The 19,804-nt window shown below is 39.6% G+C and overlaps 1 protein-coding gene across 5 annotated transcripts in view; it reads right to left on the reverse strand.

Moving 5' to 3' along the window:
* LOC129730604 (uncharacterized) overlaps window positions 1–19,804 on the reverse strand; it is a 583,914-nt gene that overhangs the window by 10,121 nt on the left and 553,989 nt on the right. For all 5 annotated transcript variants that reach the window (XM_055690063.1, XM_055690062.1, XM_055690061.1 and 2 more), the window contains 3 exons: window positions 12,454–12,552; window positions 12,166–12,364; window positions 11,914–12,092 (listed from right to left, as the gene is read on the reverse strand). In XM_055690063.1, coding sequence (XP_055546038.1) covers window positions 11,914–12,092; window positions 12,166–12,364; window positions 12,454–12,552 — 477 coding nt within the window. The remainder of the gene's footprint in view (window positions 1–11,913; window positions 12,093–12,165; window positions 12,365–12,453; window positions 12,553–19,804) is intronic.

Raw genomic sequence — 19,804 nt, forward strand, 5'->3', positions numbered from 1 at the left:
CCCCTTCTTTACAACTTTTATGTAAATGACATCGACGAATGTCTGGCAAACTCATGCACGATAAGACAACTTGCAGACGACAGTGTAATCTCTGTTACAGGAGCCAAAGCTGCCGATTTGCAAGGACCATTGCAAGATACCTTGGACAATTTGTCTGCTTGGGCTTTACAGCTAGGTATCGAATTCTCTCCGGAGAAGACTGAGATAGTAGTTTTTTCTAGGAAGCATGAACCTGCTCAGCTTCAAACACAATTAATGGGTAAAACGATTTCTCAGGTTTTGGTACACAAATATCTTGGTGTCTGGTTCGACTCTAAAGGCACCTGGGGTTGTCACGTGAGGTATCTGATGAAAAAATGTCAACAAAGAGTGAATTTTCTTCGTACAATAACCGGACAATGGTGGGGAGCCCACCCAGGAGACCTTATAAGGCTTTACCAAACAACGATATTGTCTGTTATTTAATACGGGTGTTTCTGCTTCCGCTCCGTAGCAAACACACATTTGATCAAACTGGAGCGAATACAATATCGTTGTTTGCGTATCGCCTTAGGTTGCATGCAGTCGACCCATACGATGAGTTTGGAGGTCTTAGCTGGAGTACTACCATTGAAAAACCGCTTCTGGAGCCTGTCTTCTCGTATTCTTATCAAATGTGAGGTCTTGAACCGTCCCGTGATTGAAAATTTTGAAAGGTTAATCGAACTTAATTCTCAAACCCGTTTTATGACATTGTATTTCAATCACATGTCCCAAAACATTAACCCTTCTTCGAATATTCCAAATCGTGTCGACTTATCAAATACTTCTGATTCTACTGTGTTTTTCGATACATCCATGATAGAAGAAACTCGTGGAATCCCGGATCATTTACGCGTGCAGCAGATCCCCAAAATTTTTTCCAATAAATATCGAAACATCAACTGCGACAATATGTACTACACTGACGGATCACTTCTTGATGGGTCCACTGGCTTCGGTATCTTCAATAACAATTTAACCGTCTCCCATAAGCTCGATAATCCTGCTTCTGTTTACGTCGCAGAATTAGCTGCAATTCAGTACACCCTAGGGATTATCGAAAAAATGCCCACGGACCATTATTTCATCTTTACGGACAGTCTCAGTTCCATTGAGGCTCTCCGATCGATGAAAGATGTTAAGCACTCTCCGTATTTCCTGGGGAAAATACGGGAACATCTGAGTGCTTTATCCGAAAAATCTACTCAGATTACCTTAGCGTGGGTCCCTTCTCACTGCTCGATACCGGGCAATGAGAAAGCGGACTCTTTGGCTAAGGTGGGCGCAACAAACGGTGATATTTATGAAAGACCAATTGCCTTTAATGAATTTTTCGCATTTGTACGTCAGAATACGATCATCAGTTGGCAAAATTCTTGGACCAAGGGGGAACTGGGAAGGTGGTTACATTCCATAATCCCCAAGGTATCGACGAACCCGTGGTTCAAGGGGTTGGATGTAGGTCGGGATTTCATTTGCGTGATGTCCCGGCTTATGTCCAATCACTATAGATTTGACGCGCATCTCCGTCGTGTTGGGCTCGGGGAGAGTGGTATCTGTGCCTGTGGTGAAGGTTATCACGACATAGAGCACGTTGTTTGGTCATGCCCTGTACACCGTGACGCCAGGTCTAGATTAGTAGCTTCCCTGCAGGCCGAAGGTAGGCAGCCGGCTGTTCCTGTTCGTGATGTCTTGGCGAGCCGTGACCTATCCTACATGTCCCTTATATACGTTTTCCTGAAATCCATCCACGCCCCAGTTTAGTCCTATCCCCTTCCGCCTACATCCAACCAAACGACAAGAACACGTTAAGACCCCGGATCCGGAAACAGCAACTAGACCCGCACGATACTCTCAGGCCCCGAGGGAGACAACCCAATATGCCAGTCCGTAATATCTTGGCCCAGCAGCGGAACATATTCAATATGCTGCTTACCCATGGCGATGGAAAACCATCAAACAACAAATCAGTGCTTTTCATGCAAAACATTCTAGCTTAAGTTAGATTTAGTTTCAGCTCGTAGTCGGCAGCGAGGATAAAATTTGCTTTTAGTTATTAAGATACTTTAGAAAGTAAGCTACCAGATATAATTGGCGCCGTTAAACATTGAATTGTATGTGTGCCGTGTCAAATAAACTATAGATGGGGAAAAAAAAATTTTCATTTGATTATAATCGAACTTAAGTAATCGTTATTAAATTGTTAATAAAACAACGAAAGTCTATTATCTCAAAGATTACATGACTTATTTGAACATAACTAGTGTCATACGAACGAGTCATCTCTCAAACTTACAAATAACAAATTTCATAACAATTTGTTATGTGGCTCAATAGTTATGGAAAGAAAAGAAATTCAGAGACTATTTAAAACGATACCTGCTTTGATCGATATTTGTGACCTCAATTTAATTTAAAGTGGTCCCCGTGGTTCTGTGGTTAGCGATGTCGGTCGGCGAGCTTTCCCACACGGTTGTGAAATCGGGTTCGATTCCCGATCATGTCGAGGATCTTTTCGAGCTGAAAATTTCCTCGACTCAGCACTGGGGCACGGTGTATCGTTGTTCTTATCCTACACATGCATAAGGTGCCGAAAACAATATCGATAACGAATTCTCTCAACTAATCTAGTTGATCGAGACCGCATTAGCCCCCAGGCTAGCGTGCGATATTGTTTTTATATAATTTAAATGTGGTATCGTACTATTTGAACGTTCCAAATTTGTTGATTCCTTGCGATGTGTTTAAAGTCTGCAAATGCACGGAGAATCGGCCATAGAGTATGATCAAAGTCAAATAACAAATCGTTTGAAATGATTGGTTTTATCGAAATGACAACATTCTCGACTTTTGGCTTCTGTACATCGCCTTAATTCTGAATATATTCATATTGGGTGGTATTCGGTCGTTTTCAGCAGATTTTCTGGCATCAATCTGACACCGGAAATACTCATGTTGGGAGGTATTTAGTTATTTTGGTTGTTTTCCAGAAATTAAAAGTGGTCGTCTTTAAATTCAAAATGGTGTCCAGGTTCAATGTTTGGTTTCTATGCAACATCTCGATATCCATATTGAGTATTATTTTTTTTTATTTTCAAAATGGTGCCTGATTGGTTATTTTAAGATGTTTTTCACAAACCGGAAGTCACCGTCTTGGATTTCACAATGGTATTTAAGATAATTTCTGGCATCTGAGCGTCATTCTGATTGAAGAAACACCCATACTGAGTGTTATTCGATCATTTTCGGCTGATTCCCAGGAACCGGAAGTCGCCAACCTAGAATCCAAAATGGGGTCTGTGATCGAATTCAGCTGCTGTGTATCATTCTAGTTCCGGAGATACTCATGTTTGGCGGAAATCGGCCATTTTTGGCTGTTTTCCAGAAATCAGAAGTTGCCATCTTAGAATTCAAAATGGTGTCTGAAGTCAATTTTTAGCTTCTTGCAACATTCTGGCTCCGGAGATACTCATATTGGGTGGTATTTGGTCATTTTCAGCTGTTTTTCAGAAACCGGAAGTCGCCATCTTAGAATTCAAAATGGTATCCGTGGTCGATTTGAGCTCCTGTGTATTATTCTAGATCCGGATATTATTATATTGGGTGGAAATCGGCCATTTTCGGCTGTTTTCCAGAAACCGTATGTTGCCATCTTACAATCCAAAATGTTACCTGAGGTCAATTATAGAACATATTTGTTGCCACTGAAAACTTTCAATCACCAAATATGGTTCCATTTAGTTTATTAGTTCGCGAGATGTGCAGAAATTTGTGCAGAAATATGTGCTTCCAGAAGAGGGACATATTTGTTACCTCTCGAAACATTCTCATACCAAATTTGGTTGTATTTTCTTGATTGTTTCTTGAGCTGTGCGAAAATTGTATTTCATTTGTATGGTACCTCTACCTCATAGAAAAGGGAGGAGTGTCACACCATTATGCACATATTTGTTACCTCTAAAAATATTCACCTGCCAAATTTGGTTCCATTCAGTTGGTTAGTTCTCAGGATGTGCAGAAATCTGTGTTTCATTTGTATGGCATCCTTTCCTTTCAAAAGAAGGAGGGGTGTCAAAACATTGTGAACATATTTTTTACCACTAAAAACATTTACCTGCCAAAATTGGTTCCATTTAGTTGATTAGTTTTCGAGATGGGCAGAAATTTGTGTTTCATTTGTATGGGACCCCTCCCTTCCAGAAGAGGGAGGGGTCTCAAACTATCATAGGAACCTTTATCCAAAACCAAGAACCCCTACATACAAAGTTTCACGCCGATCGGTTCGGTAGTTCTCGAGCCTATATGGATCAGACAGACAGACAGACCGGACTGAGTTTTTATATGTATAGATTACAACATCAATTTTTAGAACCCCTAAAGTGAATATACATTTATTGGATTGAAGCGTTTATGTAAATCTATTTTTTCAAATAATAAGTTAGAATGAGAAAGGCTGGGTCTGACCTAAATTAGTTTTACTTGTCGAATTGTTCACTTCGTTCGGAACTGTAAACTATGCTTGTATTGGTGAACATTACACGGTGAGAATCAGATTGAAAATAAGCAAAACAAATTGCAGTCAAAATTCATGAATAGATAGCAAACTAATTTCTTTTTTCGCTGGTTTGAAAGTTAACTAATCTTTGTACGCGGATCGCGTAATTCTTCAGACAAAACGGGTTAGTTAAAGACTGGGCAAGGAGTACCAGCAGTACAACCCGTATTAGATGCCATAAAATAGACCTCAGTGGGGTCCAGAGCATGCTACCCGGCAATTTTTCTCTTTATCTTTACGTGAAACCGACTGGGATACGAGAAACCAAGCGAAGATCAGATGTGAACTTGGTCGTATGCTGACCGGGAAGGGAGGAAGTTGTTTTCTTTAAAGGTCCGTTTGTTCAAGCGTCTGTTTCCCATGCCAGGGGTGGCAGTTGGTGACTGATCCGTAGCGGAAGTATGAATTATGAAATGTAGTCAATTTTATGAAATGTAGTGTTCCGCCAGCTATACCCAAGACGGCAGTCTCGTCACGAGACTAGGCATTGTCGTTCTAGTGAAGTAGCATGCTAAAACAAATATACTACGAATAATCCAAAGATTAATGGGAATCGGAACAATCGGTTGTAGACCCAGGCAAACAAAAAAGGACAAACATTTCTCGAGGAACATTTCAAAAGGTCCTATCTGACATTTGTAAACAGAACCTATTTTTTGTTTATTCGCATGAAAGAGTTTCTTGTCTATAAGTTCCTTTGAGAAAAAAATAGATTTTTGATATCCATAAAAATTCTAGAGCTTACAAGAAAACGTCCAATTTGAATAATAATACAATATCGCACAGCTCTCTGATAGGACGTTTGTCTACTAGTAGCCAATCTGTTATACGAACAAAAACTTTGACAGTTGCAGATTGGACCTCGAGCTTGAAAAATTTGTGTAACATTCTTTACCGGTTAAGGAAAGTGAAAAAAAGTAAAAATGAAGTCGCAATCGAGGTCCCCAGAAGACGCCGAAAACGTAGCGGTACGGACGACTAGCGTGCACCTGCTAAATCATAATTAAAATGCTTAGCCTAGATATTACATTATTACCTCCAATATGATTCACAGATCTCGAACATCTCCTCGTCATCGTTGTTGGTTCCCCTCACGAAGTCTCATATAGTCGTTCACGTCGCGATTATTTGTTCATGAAGAATTTTCCAGATGGAAACAGACGTTTCATGGACTCATTCGAATAGAAGCAAAATTTACAAAACGTTCGCTGTCATAGGGGTTTATTGAATCATTCCTATGCCAGCCAAGGAACACTGCTTCTATGAAGAATATTACTGTTAATTCTGACTATTCAGAAAATTTTCAACGTGACACCATATATGTTGGTTGTAACTATGGCACCTTCCTTCTCCGAGGCTGCTACCCTAACTCCACGGACAGAGCGCTCCCCCTTCCCCCCCCCATGTGTCCAGCAGACGAGTTTCAAGTGCTAGATTTTGCGATTCAGGATTCCCACGAGAATGACGAGAATGTCGACAGCTGTATATTGCCAGCAAATTCAGGCCTTTTGGTAAACGACGACCTGACAAAAGACGACCTTATGTTTTCAAACACACATTTTTGCCCTATGTTATATAGTCACTTCGATGGAAATCTGGATCCCGAAGAAAATGATGCGCATAGTAAATAATTTTGATAATAGGAAAATGAAATAAAAAATTATAATCATTGTAACAAAACAAATAAATCATTCAATTACTTAACTGTGTTATATATTTACGTATTTTCAATGTTCTTGTATGACCTAAAATATGACATTTTTCTTTTTAATCGAGTTAAACATTGTCATTTCCCTCGATCCCCCGCTTCGTCTCAAGCGACCGTTTCACAAACCACTACACCCCGGCTGCCTCACTGAAAAAACATGTGATTAATTGATTACTATTAATTTTAATTTACAAAAGAGAATTAAATAAAAAAGCTGGTTTAAAAAACCAAACTTTCATATGAAATGATAGACAATATTTTTATGGAAATGAATCTCGAATTCGGATATCAAACGTTAATCATAATGATATACTGTTCCATATGAAGCCTTTGAAGCCATTTAAATCAAAGGTCCAATGTGTCATCAATAGTTACTAAGAGACCAATCAGATAGGTCCTATGTGATAACGAAAACAACATAGGTCCTATGTAACAAAACCATCAATAAAAACTGGAAAAAAGAATTAAAACGATTAAGCAAGCACTGGAAGTTCTGATGGTGTTCTTTTATTACATTTGAGATAATAAAACGGATGGAATCTTATTTTGGTTTTAATTGGCAATTGAAAAGAATTCACAAAACTTCAAGTTCATTTTTCTCTGATAAGCAACGATGTCAGATAGGACCTTTTGAAATGTTTCTCTAGATTTAAGCTTTGGACATTTATATCCGTCCCGCGTGGGCGTATGGACCAGAGAGCTGTGGAAGGCAAATGTGGAGATAGTAGGCATACAAAAACAAATTGGAAACTTTGCCGCGGGCACTTCTTTCAAGAACTAAAGGGTGATTTTTTGCTATTTGGTTTTTCGTTTATTCAGATTTGACAATTCACGCGGGAATTCTGACAGCTGTCAAAGTCTAATGTACTCAGTTTGGTTTGCCATTTCACCATGAACAGACTTAGGGCATCTTCAGCGGTGGTCTATTTTTGAAACAACTTTATACTAAATTTAAATATCTTGTTGTTTTAAATCGCTGACTTCTGTCACACTGTCAACAATTCAATACCACATGCTATCAGTTTATGAGACTTGTTATAATAAAAAGCACTCAATATTTAACAAACGGAAATTCGATAAGTTTTACGCACATTTGACGATTACTTTGGCAAGACACTTTATGTCAGTTTCAGTTTCATTTTTCAGGATGGATTGGTATGATCGGAAAATTTCTGCTGCAAGTAGGGCTTCGGAGGATAGTGGAAAATATTTGATCGCGTAGATGTTTATTTTATGTTTTTGTGTCATTAATCTTTCAGAATCTTGCAGTTCCTTAAACTTGGGTTCGGTGTTGAGGACATTGAAACAAGCCTGCATATAGAACGTTTTCAGTTCAGTGTCTTCGTGGAACATTTTTCTGGCATCTTGACTGCCCATAAATGCATAACAGTCCCATGTGAATTTACATCACTTTTGAGATAACCCCCAGAAACTTCTTTACAGTACGTGCGCTCTCAAAAAATCACAAAAAAAGCTATGTTTGTTGCTAAAATGATGAAAAAAATATAAATTTTGGTCAGTCCCACGTTATAAATAAATGCAAAACAGGCTCAGAGCTAAAAACAATTAATAGACAATTATAGTAACTTTCATTAAAAGACCAATTGAAGTGTACTAATTGGAACAACCACAACCTTATTGCATATGAAAGTATTCTGCCACATATATTTACCTCGGACGAATGCATGTTTTAATATTTTGTTCTTTGATTAAATCAATAGGAAGAATAAAATGCAGTGGTTTTCCTGCGTCTACTGCGTTTTACTCAGTTGTACGTTTTTGGCAGTGTGACTCTTATGCGTTTATGGGCAGTTGAGGTCTCCTCTAGTCCCACTACAATTTAGGCGATTAACAAATAGCCAACATATTTGGCTTCCTGGTGGCTGATGGTTGCAAACCAAGTAGCTGAACCCACGGTTATGGTCTTCCAGAATTCTCCCTTTTGCTGTTCGGTTTTCTTCAAGCCAAGAACGACAAACCTGTTCATTTTCTTCTTCAGAAAAATTACAAAAATGAATTGTGAATAATCATCTTTGTTTTATTTATCCCCCAACTCTGGCAAAACGCTTATATGTAAATAGCTAAAAATGAGGTATTCAATTAAAATATACATTTTACCCACCTATTGGTAGCGTACAAAGGGTTTTAGAATGATCTATTTCTTGTTCCAAAAAGTGACAAAAAAAGATCAAAACGTATACCAGTTTCAAATTTTTTCAATTCAGATCTGGGATAAAATAAAATTTACATCACCGGTGCAGCAGTGAATTTGAGTTTGTTCCAAAAAAAAATAGAACAAAACAACGATTTGGACCACCGCTGAAGATGCCCTTACGCCTGAACAACGCTTACAAATAATCGAATTTTATTACCAAAATTCGTCCTCTGTGAAAAATGTTTTTCGCGCATTACGAAAAAAAATGTGTTCAGTGACGAAGCTCATTTCTGGTTAAATGGGTATGTTAATAAGCAAAATTGCCGCATTTGGATCGAAGAGCAACCAGAGGCAATACAAGAATCGCCAATGCACCCAGAAAAATGCACGGTTTAATGCGGTTTACACGCTGGAGGCAGCATTGGGCCGTACTTCTTCAAAGATGATCAAAATCGCAACGTTACGGTCAATGGCGCTCGCTATCGCGTGATGATATCTGATTTTTTTTTTGCCGGAAATGGTAGAGCTGGGTCTTGTTGACATCTGGTTTCAGCAAGACGTAGCAACGTGCCACACATCGCGCGAATCAATGGACAAATTGCGGAATGAGTTCGGTGAGCAATTCATCTCACGAAATGGACCGGTGAATTGGCCGCCTAGATCATGCGATTTAACACCGCTAGATTTTGTTTTGTGGGGCTACGTTAAGTCTCTCGTCTATGCGGATAAGCCAACAACAATTTCAGCCTTGGAAGATAACATTACACGCGTTATTCGCGAGATACCAGCCGAAATGCTTGAAAAAGTGACCAAAAATTGGACTTTTCGTATGGACCATTTAAAACGTAGCCGTGGCCAACATTTGAATGAAATTATCTTTGAAAAGTAAATGGCATAAATCAATTTATCGGCTCAAATAAAGATTTCATACAGTTTTGTAATTTTTATGCGTTTTTTTTAAAGAGAAACCAAATTAGAAAAAAATCACCCTTTACATCTACGCCGGAGCGGTGACAGAGCGGAGCGGGGTATCGGTTTCGTGCCACTAGGAAACCAAATGGAGCGTGTCATTAGGTGGAGGCCCATTAATGGTCTTCTATGCGTACCAAGGCATAAAGATCATTATCGAAAATATTAACACACAAGTCGGATTATTTCACGCCGCTGTTGATAGAGAAAGCTTTAAACTCTACAAACCAATGGCCTTGAATGAACTTCGTCACGGCTTGAACATTTGGAAGCCCATTTGAAGACACCCCAATGGAGAAACTGTCCCAAAATCGACCACATGCTGATCGACAGCCGGCATTTTTCAGACGTCATCGATATGCGATCTTCTAGGGCGTCAAATGTCGACTCAGAGCATTATCGCGTGGAAGGCTAGATTTGCACCCGGCTGTCCAACATATTCAAATTGGCGAGTAAGATATCTTTGAACATCTAAAGGCTATTAACGGAAGGAGTTGCTGTAGAGTACACTCAGAAAGTTGATGGACAGAACGATGAGCCTATTGAAGTAAAACTGAACGAGCAGTGGAGGTTCATCCACGACGCGGTCAGTGCAACGGCGCCAGAGGTGATAGACATGGCAGTGGGAACCATGCGTAGTGAGTAGTTTGATGATAAGTGCCAGAAGTGACGGAAGAACAGAACCGGGCGTCCTCGCAGAGGAATCAAGAAACCGGTCCATGTCAGTTCCTACCATAAGTAATGACAGGAAGGAGAACTTGATTACCGATAAATCGTAAGTGACCAAGTGTTGGAAATAACATTCAGAAGTAGTGTTGAACGACGGTGAAGAAGGTAGGAGAGTCGTCAAACAGGAACAGGAAAGAAATTGGAAATGATGGACAAGCTGTCGATCCATCAACCTTGGACGAAGAGAATAAAGCTTACAGAGAGTTGATGAACCACCAAACTGCTGCGAAGGATGGCTTACCGGCCAACCTCTTCGAAGTCACAACCGAGTGGCTGTATAGTGAAATTAAACAGTTTATCTTAAGGGTATGGTCTCAGGAGCAACTACTTACGGACTGGTTGGAAGGACTCTACGCTCTATCTATGAGAAGGGACATAGACTTGACTCGAGGCATAAATCTACTCAATTCCACATATAAAATTCTCTCCCACTTTCTGTTTCATAGACTGAGTCCGCTTCAGAAAGCCTTTGTACTTGAATACTAGTGCGTTTCTTGAGCGGGACGATCTACAACGAACCTGATGCTTACCTCGAGACAGATCCTCGACAATTTTTAACACAACTTGCAGATACATAATCTGTTTAAAAACTTCAATAATGCGTACGATTCATTGAAACGCAACGAGTTGTGCTTGAGCAAAGCAAAGCAAAGCCTTGGTGCTACATGCTGATTCGGAACTTGACCTTCTGTTTATTTATACACAGACTTTGCAGTCGACTATTTAGTGTACAGGACAAATGCGGAGCGCTACGATCCTACTGACACTAATAGTCTCTCCCGAGCCGAGACTCGAACCTACGACGACTGGCTTGTTAGGCCAGCATCGTACCTCGATACCATCTGGGGGATGCTTGAGCATGGTTTCCCAACAAAACTGATTAGGATGATACGTGCGATTCTGGACGGTTTCATTTCAAGCGTCAGGACAGGTGGTGATACTTTGGACCCGTTAGTTGCGTTGGATGGTCTGAAGTAAAGTGATAGGCTTTTGAACTTGCTGTTCAACATAACCTTGCAAGGTGCTATGAGGTGGGCAGATGTACAGAGGAATCATCATCATCACATGCTTTTAGGCTTTGAAGACTACATCGATATCATCGGTGTTAATCGGAAATCGTAGCGCTCTATGGACATGAATCGTGGACGTGGAAGTAAACCGACCGGTGAGGGCTTAGAGTCTTCGAGCGTAGAATCTTGCGATCAATACAAACACGCTGATATTGGCTGAAACATGGTAGGTTACAGTTGGCCACGTATCACGGATAAGCGACCGGCAAAGATAATATTCAGTAGTGACCCGGATTGAGGCCAAAAACTTCGAGGCAGCATGCGTTAGAAGTGTGCTATCCACGAGGATGCTCGAGTAGCGGAGCAGCCCAAGACCGAGTTTTATGACGGTGTATTCTGGATTCGGCATAAAATCTATATGATCTGTTACCATAAAAAACTGAAATAACGTAAGGTTTGCAGATTTGCAGCACGGATCATTATTCTGACATTAATTACGTTGGAACGAGAGAACTAAAGAGTTGAACTAGGTTTGAAACAAGCTTACGAGTTAAACATGAATCTGGGTGGGAATTCCGGTAAAAGCTTTATAGTTTCGAAGCCCAGACAATATAATGGCAAAAATTAGGGTTTACAATATGACCCAGAGATCCAGAGAGATTCGAGAGAGTGCCCAAAACTCCAGAATCAATATTTCCGTTGTGGCACAAAGTGGATCAAAAGCGTATGTATTTTTGACTCGAGCAATTTAAACATTACAAATTACCGGTATGTGAGGTCCGCGTGCTATCGATACCCGCTTGCTGTCGCCACGTAACAGGGAAGTCCGATGGTCGGCGTCAATTTTAGCGTTTTTCTTATTCCGCGCTTTACGATTAGATGATAAACAGTGCGACGGGCATATACAAAACAGAATACGCAATATACAACAAAATAAGCCGAGACCTGAAATAAAACAAAATCCAATGAATATTTATCCCGAGCTATGTGTTCTAATTTCGTGCTCGGTTTGCCGTACCGATTAACGATGGTCCGATAAGTCTTAGTTCAACCGTTTTGAATCCTTTCTCGCCGGTACCGACGAACGCTATAACTAATCCAATTGCTATCGTACCTAAACCTACGTAAAGGAAGGCATTGGCGAATGAACTGGGGCCTCGCAGCACACCGAGTAAGTCTTCATCGTCCGAGGAGCCACCCAACGATGAGTCTTGTATCTGTAACAGAGGGCAAAATTAATATCGCATTCGACATAGTTATTCAGATATGTGGCTCGTGAACGTTGTGGTTCTCTGGAAATCCGTACCCGATTGCGTTTGACCCATCGTCGATGGCAGGAGGCGGGTGTTTCTTGCACGCTGCACCGTCTTCCGCGTTCCAGCCATGCGGCACGACCTTGGGCACACTGTTGAATGAATCAGTACAGGTGGGAGGGAAATAGGACAAGACAAAAAAAGCTATTAAATTATCATACTTCACATAAACAGATCCAACATCTATCTTGCCAATTATTTTAAACAGTTGGTTTTTTGCCAAGGACAACATTGAGATTTTTTTATCACACGTACGAGTACGATACAACATCGGGGACGGTACATAATTTGGTCATATTTAATGGCTGGCTGACATAGAGGTTACGTAAATTTTGTTTTTTTTGAAGCTGCCTAAATCCTACATTATCAACGCTATGTTCTCCGACGTTCGTTTTTTTCATAATCACCAATCAATTCACTTGTTACAACTTAAACATATACTAGCAAAAGTCTATAAAGTGTTTGAGATAGTTAGATATAGTAGTAAAGAGAATAAGCTTACCCATAGCAGAAGAGTTTTGTGCAAGAACACCGTGATTTATTTGCCAACAGCATTGGTTTATAGAGTGAGATTCAGCTTTGCATTTGTTAAGGAAATAGGATGCACGTACTTAAACCAGGAACACTAAGATAATATATGCTAGAATATAACAACTACTTGAAGCGATATGTACATACTGGTTAAGTTTGTTTTCGATATTCGCATTGTGTTTGAGTAAGTTAGTTTCTGTGGTAATTCACTGTTGTATCTATCGACGTCTGTGCGTGTTGTTGTTATTTTTGGGTTTTACTAGTTCAGTTACACAATTGTTACTATAACCGATCTTCGATTCCGATTGTTTCCGAGGAACTCCAATTGAAGCAAGTTGATTACATTACGATTTAGGTTTAAAATAAAAACATCAGGAGTGACTCTTGAATATGGAATGCAGGATGATATTGGTGCTGTTATTTCATGCAAATGATTAAGGTTGCAATATTTCAACTAGGTTTCTCATAGAGGTCAAACGTGTAAATGAACATATGTACTGAATCGACGAACGATAAGGGTAGGTTCAAATAATTATCATAGAAAAACATTTTGGAAACATCACTTCAAATTTATTTTTTATATTCAATCGCAAATTATTTATCACCCAAAAAATTCCGAAAATTTTTAGTAAATATTGTGTTATAAAATGCAAACTAACTTGAGTAACATCTCCTTAGATTTTATTTTATGTTATTATTAATGCTGGTAAGTAACAGATAATATCCCAAACATAGTTCTGTTTGGTCAAAGTTCAATATGTCTTCGAATTTGTTTTCGGTAGTATTTTAAATACACTAGGCACTCGCACCTCCCATTGGATTGGAGTTTGATTTTGAGAGCTAATTGAAAATGATAAATAAACTTTACATAGAACAAACAGCAAGAGAATAAGTCAACTTTATTTTAAAATCGCACTCCACGCACAGCTCTGTTAGATCTTTTTACATTCGTAATATTTTTTTATATTTTTTACATTCGTAAACGCTTCGTAAACGGCGTAAACGGCTTCGGTGCTTAAAGCTACTGTTTTATTGCACTTCTAATGGTCTGAAATGTTTTGACAGTAGAAATGTTTCCTCTATCAGTACAGAAAAGTTTGTCACAATTATTTTGTTTCAAAGAAGCCAATTGAGAAATATTAGGCATGAAGTAGAGTGAAAAGATGACTCGAAATGCGAAAGAGATGAAAAGATTGTGAAACAAAATGGCCGTTCAAGTTTATCAACAGAGTGAGTGGCATTCGAAGAAACCGATAGATCGAAACCGGTATAGATTTCCTAACCTCTAGATATAATTCCGGTCCCAAAAATACTCATATTGGATGGTATTTGGCCTTCTTTTCGACTCTATTTGTTCAGAAATTGCGTTCAAAACAAGGCTTAACCTTTATTCCAACAATAGAATAGATAGCATAATAAAATCACGATTTACTGCATTTTGGATGGCTCCAAGTATGATGGAAACCCGTTGAAAACTGACTTAATAATTGGCATTTAAAATTGTGCAATTTTCGAGACACTCTCGATGTTTTCGGAATTTCAATGGCATAAAAACTCTTAAAGAAATAGAACGAGATACTTTTCTTTTTGAAAATGACACTAGTCAAAAAAAAAAAAATTATCCTAGAACTCAAACTGGAAAAAATATAGCTTTTTGACCGTTTCTGTGAGTTTTGGTGCTTATAGCCGCCATAATCGTCTCAGGCCAAAAAATCCGGTGCGTTTGATCTCCAAGAGGAGCGGCTGGGTATGAAATGCTGTATCACGCCAGCTACACCTAGGATGCAGGTATCGCGACCCTGGTAAGCATACTGAAGCTTCTCGCAACCATGAACAACGAAATTGAAATACGGAACGGATCAATCGCCAAAGCCTAGGCTTCTAACACGGAAACAGAAAACGGTAAACGATTGAAAATTGGGTACTTGAAACGTCCGACCTCTCAATGAACCATGAGCTGGCTTGCTTGCTCTAGTTTTCGAGCGGCAGGGAGTCGAAATCGCAGGGTTTCAGATTCGCCCCCGCAGACCAAGTAACGGACGGAGAAAAGTAATTCCATTCAGTAGACCCTATTGCATACATTTTTTTTAATTACTATGTCATATGTACCGGTTGACAAATGGCTGAACACGGCCAAATGGCAACCGGCGCGGGCTGGCTCACTTGCTCGAGAACTACAGCGGCAGGGAGTCGAAATCGCAGCGATTCAGAAGGTTCGGTGGCCAAATTCTGGAGAAAGGGAATTCCCTATTGCACGCACTTTTTTCAAGTACCACATCTACTACAGTGGCGGCAAAGCAGCGGAACGGGGCGTCGGTTTCGTAGTGATGGGAAATCAGAAAACAAGAGTTACCGATGGAGGCCCGTAGATGATCGTATATGCGTGTTGAGGATTAGGGGCAAATTTTTACTACCTGTTTAATCAACACCTACGCACCGACAAACGACAAATCCGATGGAGTCAGAGATGAGTTCTATGACAAGCTTGAGCGAATCTATGAGAGTGCCCAAAACACGACGTAAAAGTCGTCATCGGAGACGCAAACGCACAGGTTGGGAGGGAGGAATTCTTCCGTCCGGTCATTGGATGGCATAGCCTCCACTCGTCAACCAATGGAAACGGCCTGAGGCTGATAAACTTTGCCGCGGCCAGAGGAATGGCCATACCCAAGTAACAATCCAAAGACGATTTAGTTTTATTTATATTTTATAGTAGTTTTAACAAAACATTACTAAATCCATCAAGTTTTATCAAAAATTTATTTAAGTACTTGTGGTTTTTATTTATGAAGAGTTTCCAAGAGTAATTGACGAACACTTGAAGAGTCTTCCATAAAACTTCATGAGAATTTTACGATAATTTTATGGTACTTATCTTTAGGATGAATCTATCTTGAAAATGTGCCTATAAAATTTCCTTAAAACCCATTTTGTCTCATGAATGCGACAACATTCGTGAAAGAAAAGGATCTAAAATAAACAAACATATTTCAGCTCATTCAAGCAACTAACTCATACTAAATCAAGTCAACCTAAATCATACTAAATCAGGTATTTTAAGGGTATATTACTTTTGGTGTTAAAAACAGCAAAAACTCAATACTCACTAACGGACATGAAATATAAGATGGTGAAATTCCAATACAGGTCGTACTCGATTATCCGGAACACCAAAAAATTTTTCACTCCGGATAATCGAGTCCGACTTGTACATGAGAATGACAGAGAAATGGTATTCATTACCCTGCTTCATACAATATGTTGCATTTCTTCATTTTGCTCATGCTCTAAGGCCCTAATTATAAAATACACCGGATGTTTATTCTAAACCATTTATTGTTTCTTGTTTTAAAATCGTTACAAGTAAGACTTTTCCAACAGCAATGATCACAAAAATGGTGCTTGACTATAAACAAACAGTTGTCAAACGGAAGAGGGGGTTATCTCAGATAAAATTTGTTCGTCTTGAAAAGTCCAAGCAAGTTTTATTCAAGCGCAAGTATTCTTCTCCGTGAATGCAACAAGTAAATGCCAACTTGTCGAGATACTAAAAAATCTTATTAGTCTTGCACAAGAAGTTTTTGTTAGAAGTCGTCTTATGAGGGATTGAAATAAAACCAACGACAAATATGGCGAATAGACTGTGATTAACTACGTCAAAATAATAGCCATTTGTAATTAAACGGTGATAAAAGGCCGAGATTCTCAATGCTACTAATAATTCTGGCAGTTCAGTAGTGAATGTTGACCATGCTGAATGCAAAGTTTAGTTGAATGTTTCATAGTCCAGCAAACCCGAACTTAACGAAAATTCAGATATATTTTTAATTTTCTAAATAAATTACTTATTTGCCAGTTATATCATGGCGCGTTGAAAATAACAAACTTTTTTGACATATAACGTATAAACTTAACGTGGCAATTAAAAATTAACAAATATGAACTTGAAAATACATGTAGATTTATCTACCTGTTTTATTCAACGACTGCGATGACATTCATTTTGGAGAAAAAGTAGATCGATGGGGTTTGTTTCATAAATTAATCTATGTAAATAAAAAATAAATTCTGCTCATAGCAAAATAAGCTAGAGAGAAGAGTTGCGAACCTGATTTATAAAACTCTCGTAATTCGTTACAGTTTTTTCATGGTTGTGAGCAACTCCTGAATGTCATCATGAGTACATATCGATAAAAATATAGAGTTTTAAGCGAACTTTAGGAACTATTCTTGAGTACCTTCTCTAGCATGGGCCTCCTTGATCCTATGAGGATTTTACGGCTGATTTGTAGCAGTTTGTGAGAATAATAAGATTTATGCCCAGTTTTAAAGAACAAGCAATCAAAACTTCTTCAAGTAAATCGTAAAACTGATATTGTTACTTGGGTATGTATCCAAATATATATATCCAAATATATCCAAATGGAGGAGCCTGCTCCCAGATCGATCATGTACTGATTGACGGTCGGCACTTTTCGTACGTTACTGATGTTAGGTCTTTTCGGGGACCAAACATTGACTCTGACCATTATCTCGTCGTTTGTAAAATCCGCGCACGGTTGTCTCGCATAGAGAGGACGACGCGTATCAACATTCAGCGGTTGAAAGCTGACGGCGTGGCAGCAGAATACGCCAGAGAGCTGGATCAACGGATCGCAGAACAGCAGGAGGAAGGAGTGGAAGACATAAATGGGCTGTGGAGCAGTATCCACGGCGCCATCGAAACGACTGCGAGAGAGGTGGTAGGTACGACGCGTGGAAGACAGCGTATTGGCTGGTTCGATGCCGAGTACCAGAGAGCGACAGATGAGAAGAACCGTGCCAGGATGCTCACTGCGGCTACGCGTCAGAACCAGCGTTGCCACCAAGTTTTGAATAAAATCTGGCAAAACGAAAATAAAAAGTCTGGCAAAAATCTGTCACTCATTTTTGGATAAAATTCCTGGCAGAATTGAAAGTGATGACCTTTTTTTTTGCTCTCGCTGGGTGTAGGTAGGTAAAGGCCAGGCACGGCCCATCTCGCAGTAATGATCTTTTTGCGAGACGACGCGGATGAAATCTGGCAAATATCAGGCTCATTTACAAATATCTGGCGGATTCTGAGGGTTTATCTGTTTGTCTGGCACGCAAACAGAAATCTGGCAAAATCCAGATTTATCTGGCGTACTGGCAACGTTGGTCAGAACAGAGAGAAGTGCAGAGGGGCGAGAGCTGCCGAAAATAGAGCCCACCGTCGGAAGGAGCGCGAGTACGAGGAGCAGGTGCTCGCCAGCGCAGAGGACAGCTATGCTTGTTGCAATTACCGGGGCATTACGTGGCTCAACTCCCCATATAAAAGTGCTCTTCAGATTGAGACCGTTAACGGAATCCTTCGTCGGCGAATACAAGGCTTGTTTTTCGACAGGGCCCTCCCATGACGGATCGAATTTTCACCCTGCGACATATCTTCAATAAGTTCCGGGAGTATAACCTGCATACTCATAATCTGTTTGAAAATTTTAAGGTGGCATATGATTCAGTGAAAAGAAACGAGCTTCGGCAGTTTATTCTAGAACACGGTTTCCCGACGAAACTAATCAAGTTGAATCGAATGACGCTGGAGGGATCGAAATCGTGCGTGCTGTAGAAACATTAATCGTATTCGTAACGTTAGGTAGTTAGAAGGATACTTGTGACATGTGACAAAGATATGAGCCGAGAAGTGAATAACGAACAGGGTCTTCCACGGACTATGTAATCAACTAAGGTCCCATAGTTTGTAAACTCGCACGAAACTAGCGCTGTATAGGGCGCAGATTCTCCCGGTGGCCCTTAGCTGACATGAAGCATGGATGCTGAAGAAAACTAATCAACGAGTTCTCGTAGTTTTTGATCGTAAAGGTCTGCGATCGATACTTGGTGATAAATTGGAAGACATAGTGTGGCGCAAACGCACTAATCACGAGTTGTACCAAATGACAAAGTCATTTTCAATTGACAATTATCAGGTTATTGTGACGCCCTGACTCGTCGCTTTTAACTCAAAAGCATTTATATCATTTTTGAGCACTTTGTGAGTCACATGAAAACTACTCGAAATCTCTTGCTTTGATTTTGACAGCATGAACATGAAAACAATTATTTTCAATTGAAAGCGGAGATCCTCAGCGTCACTTTCACATGACGATTCTCAATAGAACATGACAATCAGCTGCCTCGATATTTGTGTGATCGAATTGATAGAGGAAGTGATTTTCATAGGTACAACACTAGAAACGCGGAGGACGCTAGAACACCACACTTTTTATTTAATAGATCACAGAACTCTCTGTTGTACAAAGGAATTAACTTTTTCAATTCGATGCCCAGACAAGTGAAACGTGCAGCAACAATGGCGGAGTTTAAAAGGCTCTGTATTTCACACATAAAATCTGTTTTGTAGACAGATTTCAACGAACTTTTTGTAAATTATGGAGAAGATTGTAATATTTAGGTTTTTTTTTTAATTTATCCGGTACACTAAGTTATTATGTTCATTGATGATGATGGATTTTTGTTTGAATATAGCTAATAATATTAAATAGTAGAGTTAAAAAAAAATGAGTTGTCTACACATGTTTGAGCCACGCGCGCGTAGACTGACATAGACAATCTGGATACTGAGTACATCAGGGTTAAACCCCTGAAATTGAAACAAAAGGCATATCGGGTTGATAAGTTGCTTTTTGGTTTGTAATAGCATATATATCTTTACCAAGATTTTTAATATTTATCTGTTTCCACGATTTATAACAAAGGGTTGAGAGAAAAAACTGAAAAGGCTTGGGTTTGTCT

The sequence above is a fragment of the Wyeomyia smithii genome, chromosome 3 (genome assembly GCF_029784165.1).
Source record: "Wyeomyia smithii strain HCP4-BCI-WySm-NY-G18 chromosome 3, ASM2978416v1, whole genome shotgun sequence".
NCBI lineage: Eukaryota > Metazoa > Arthropoda > Insecta > Diptera > Culicidae > Wyeomyia > Wyeomyia smithii.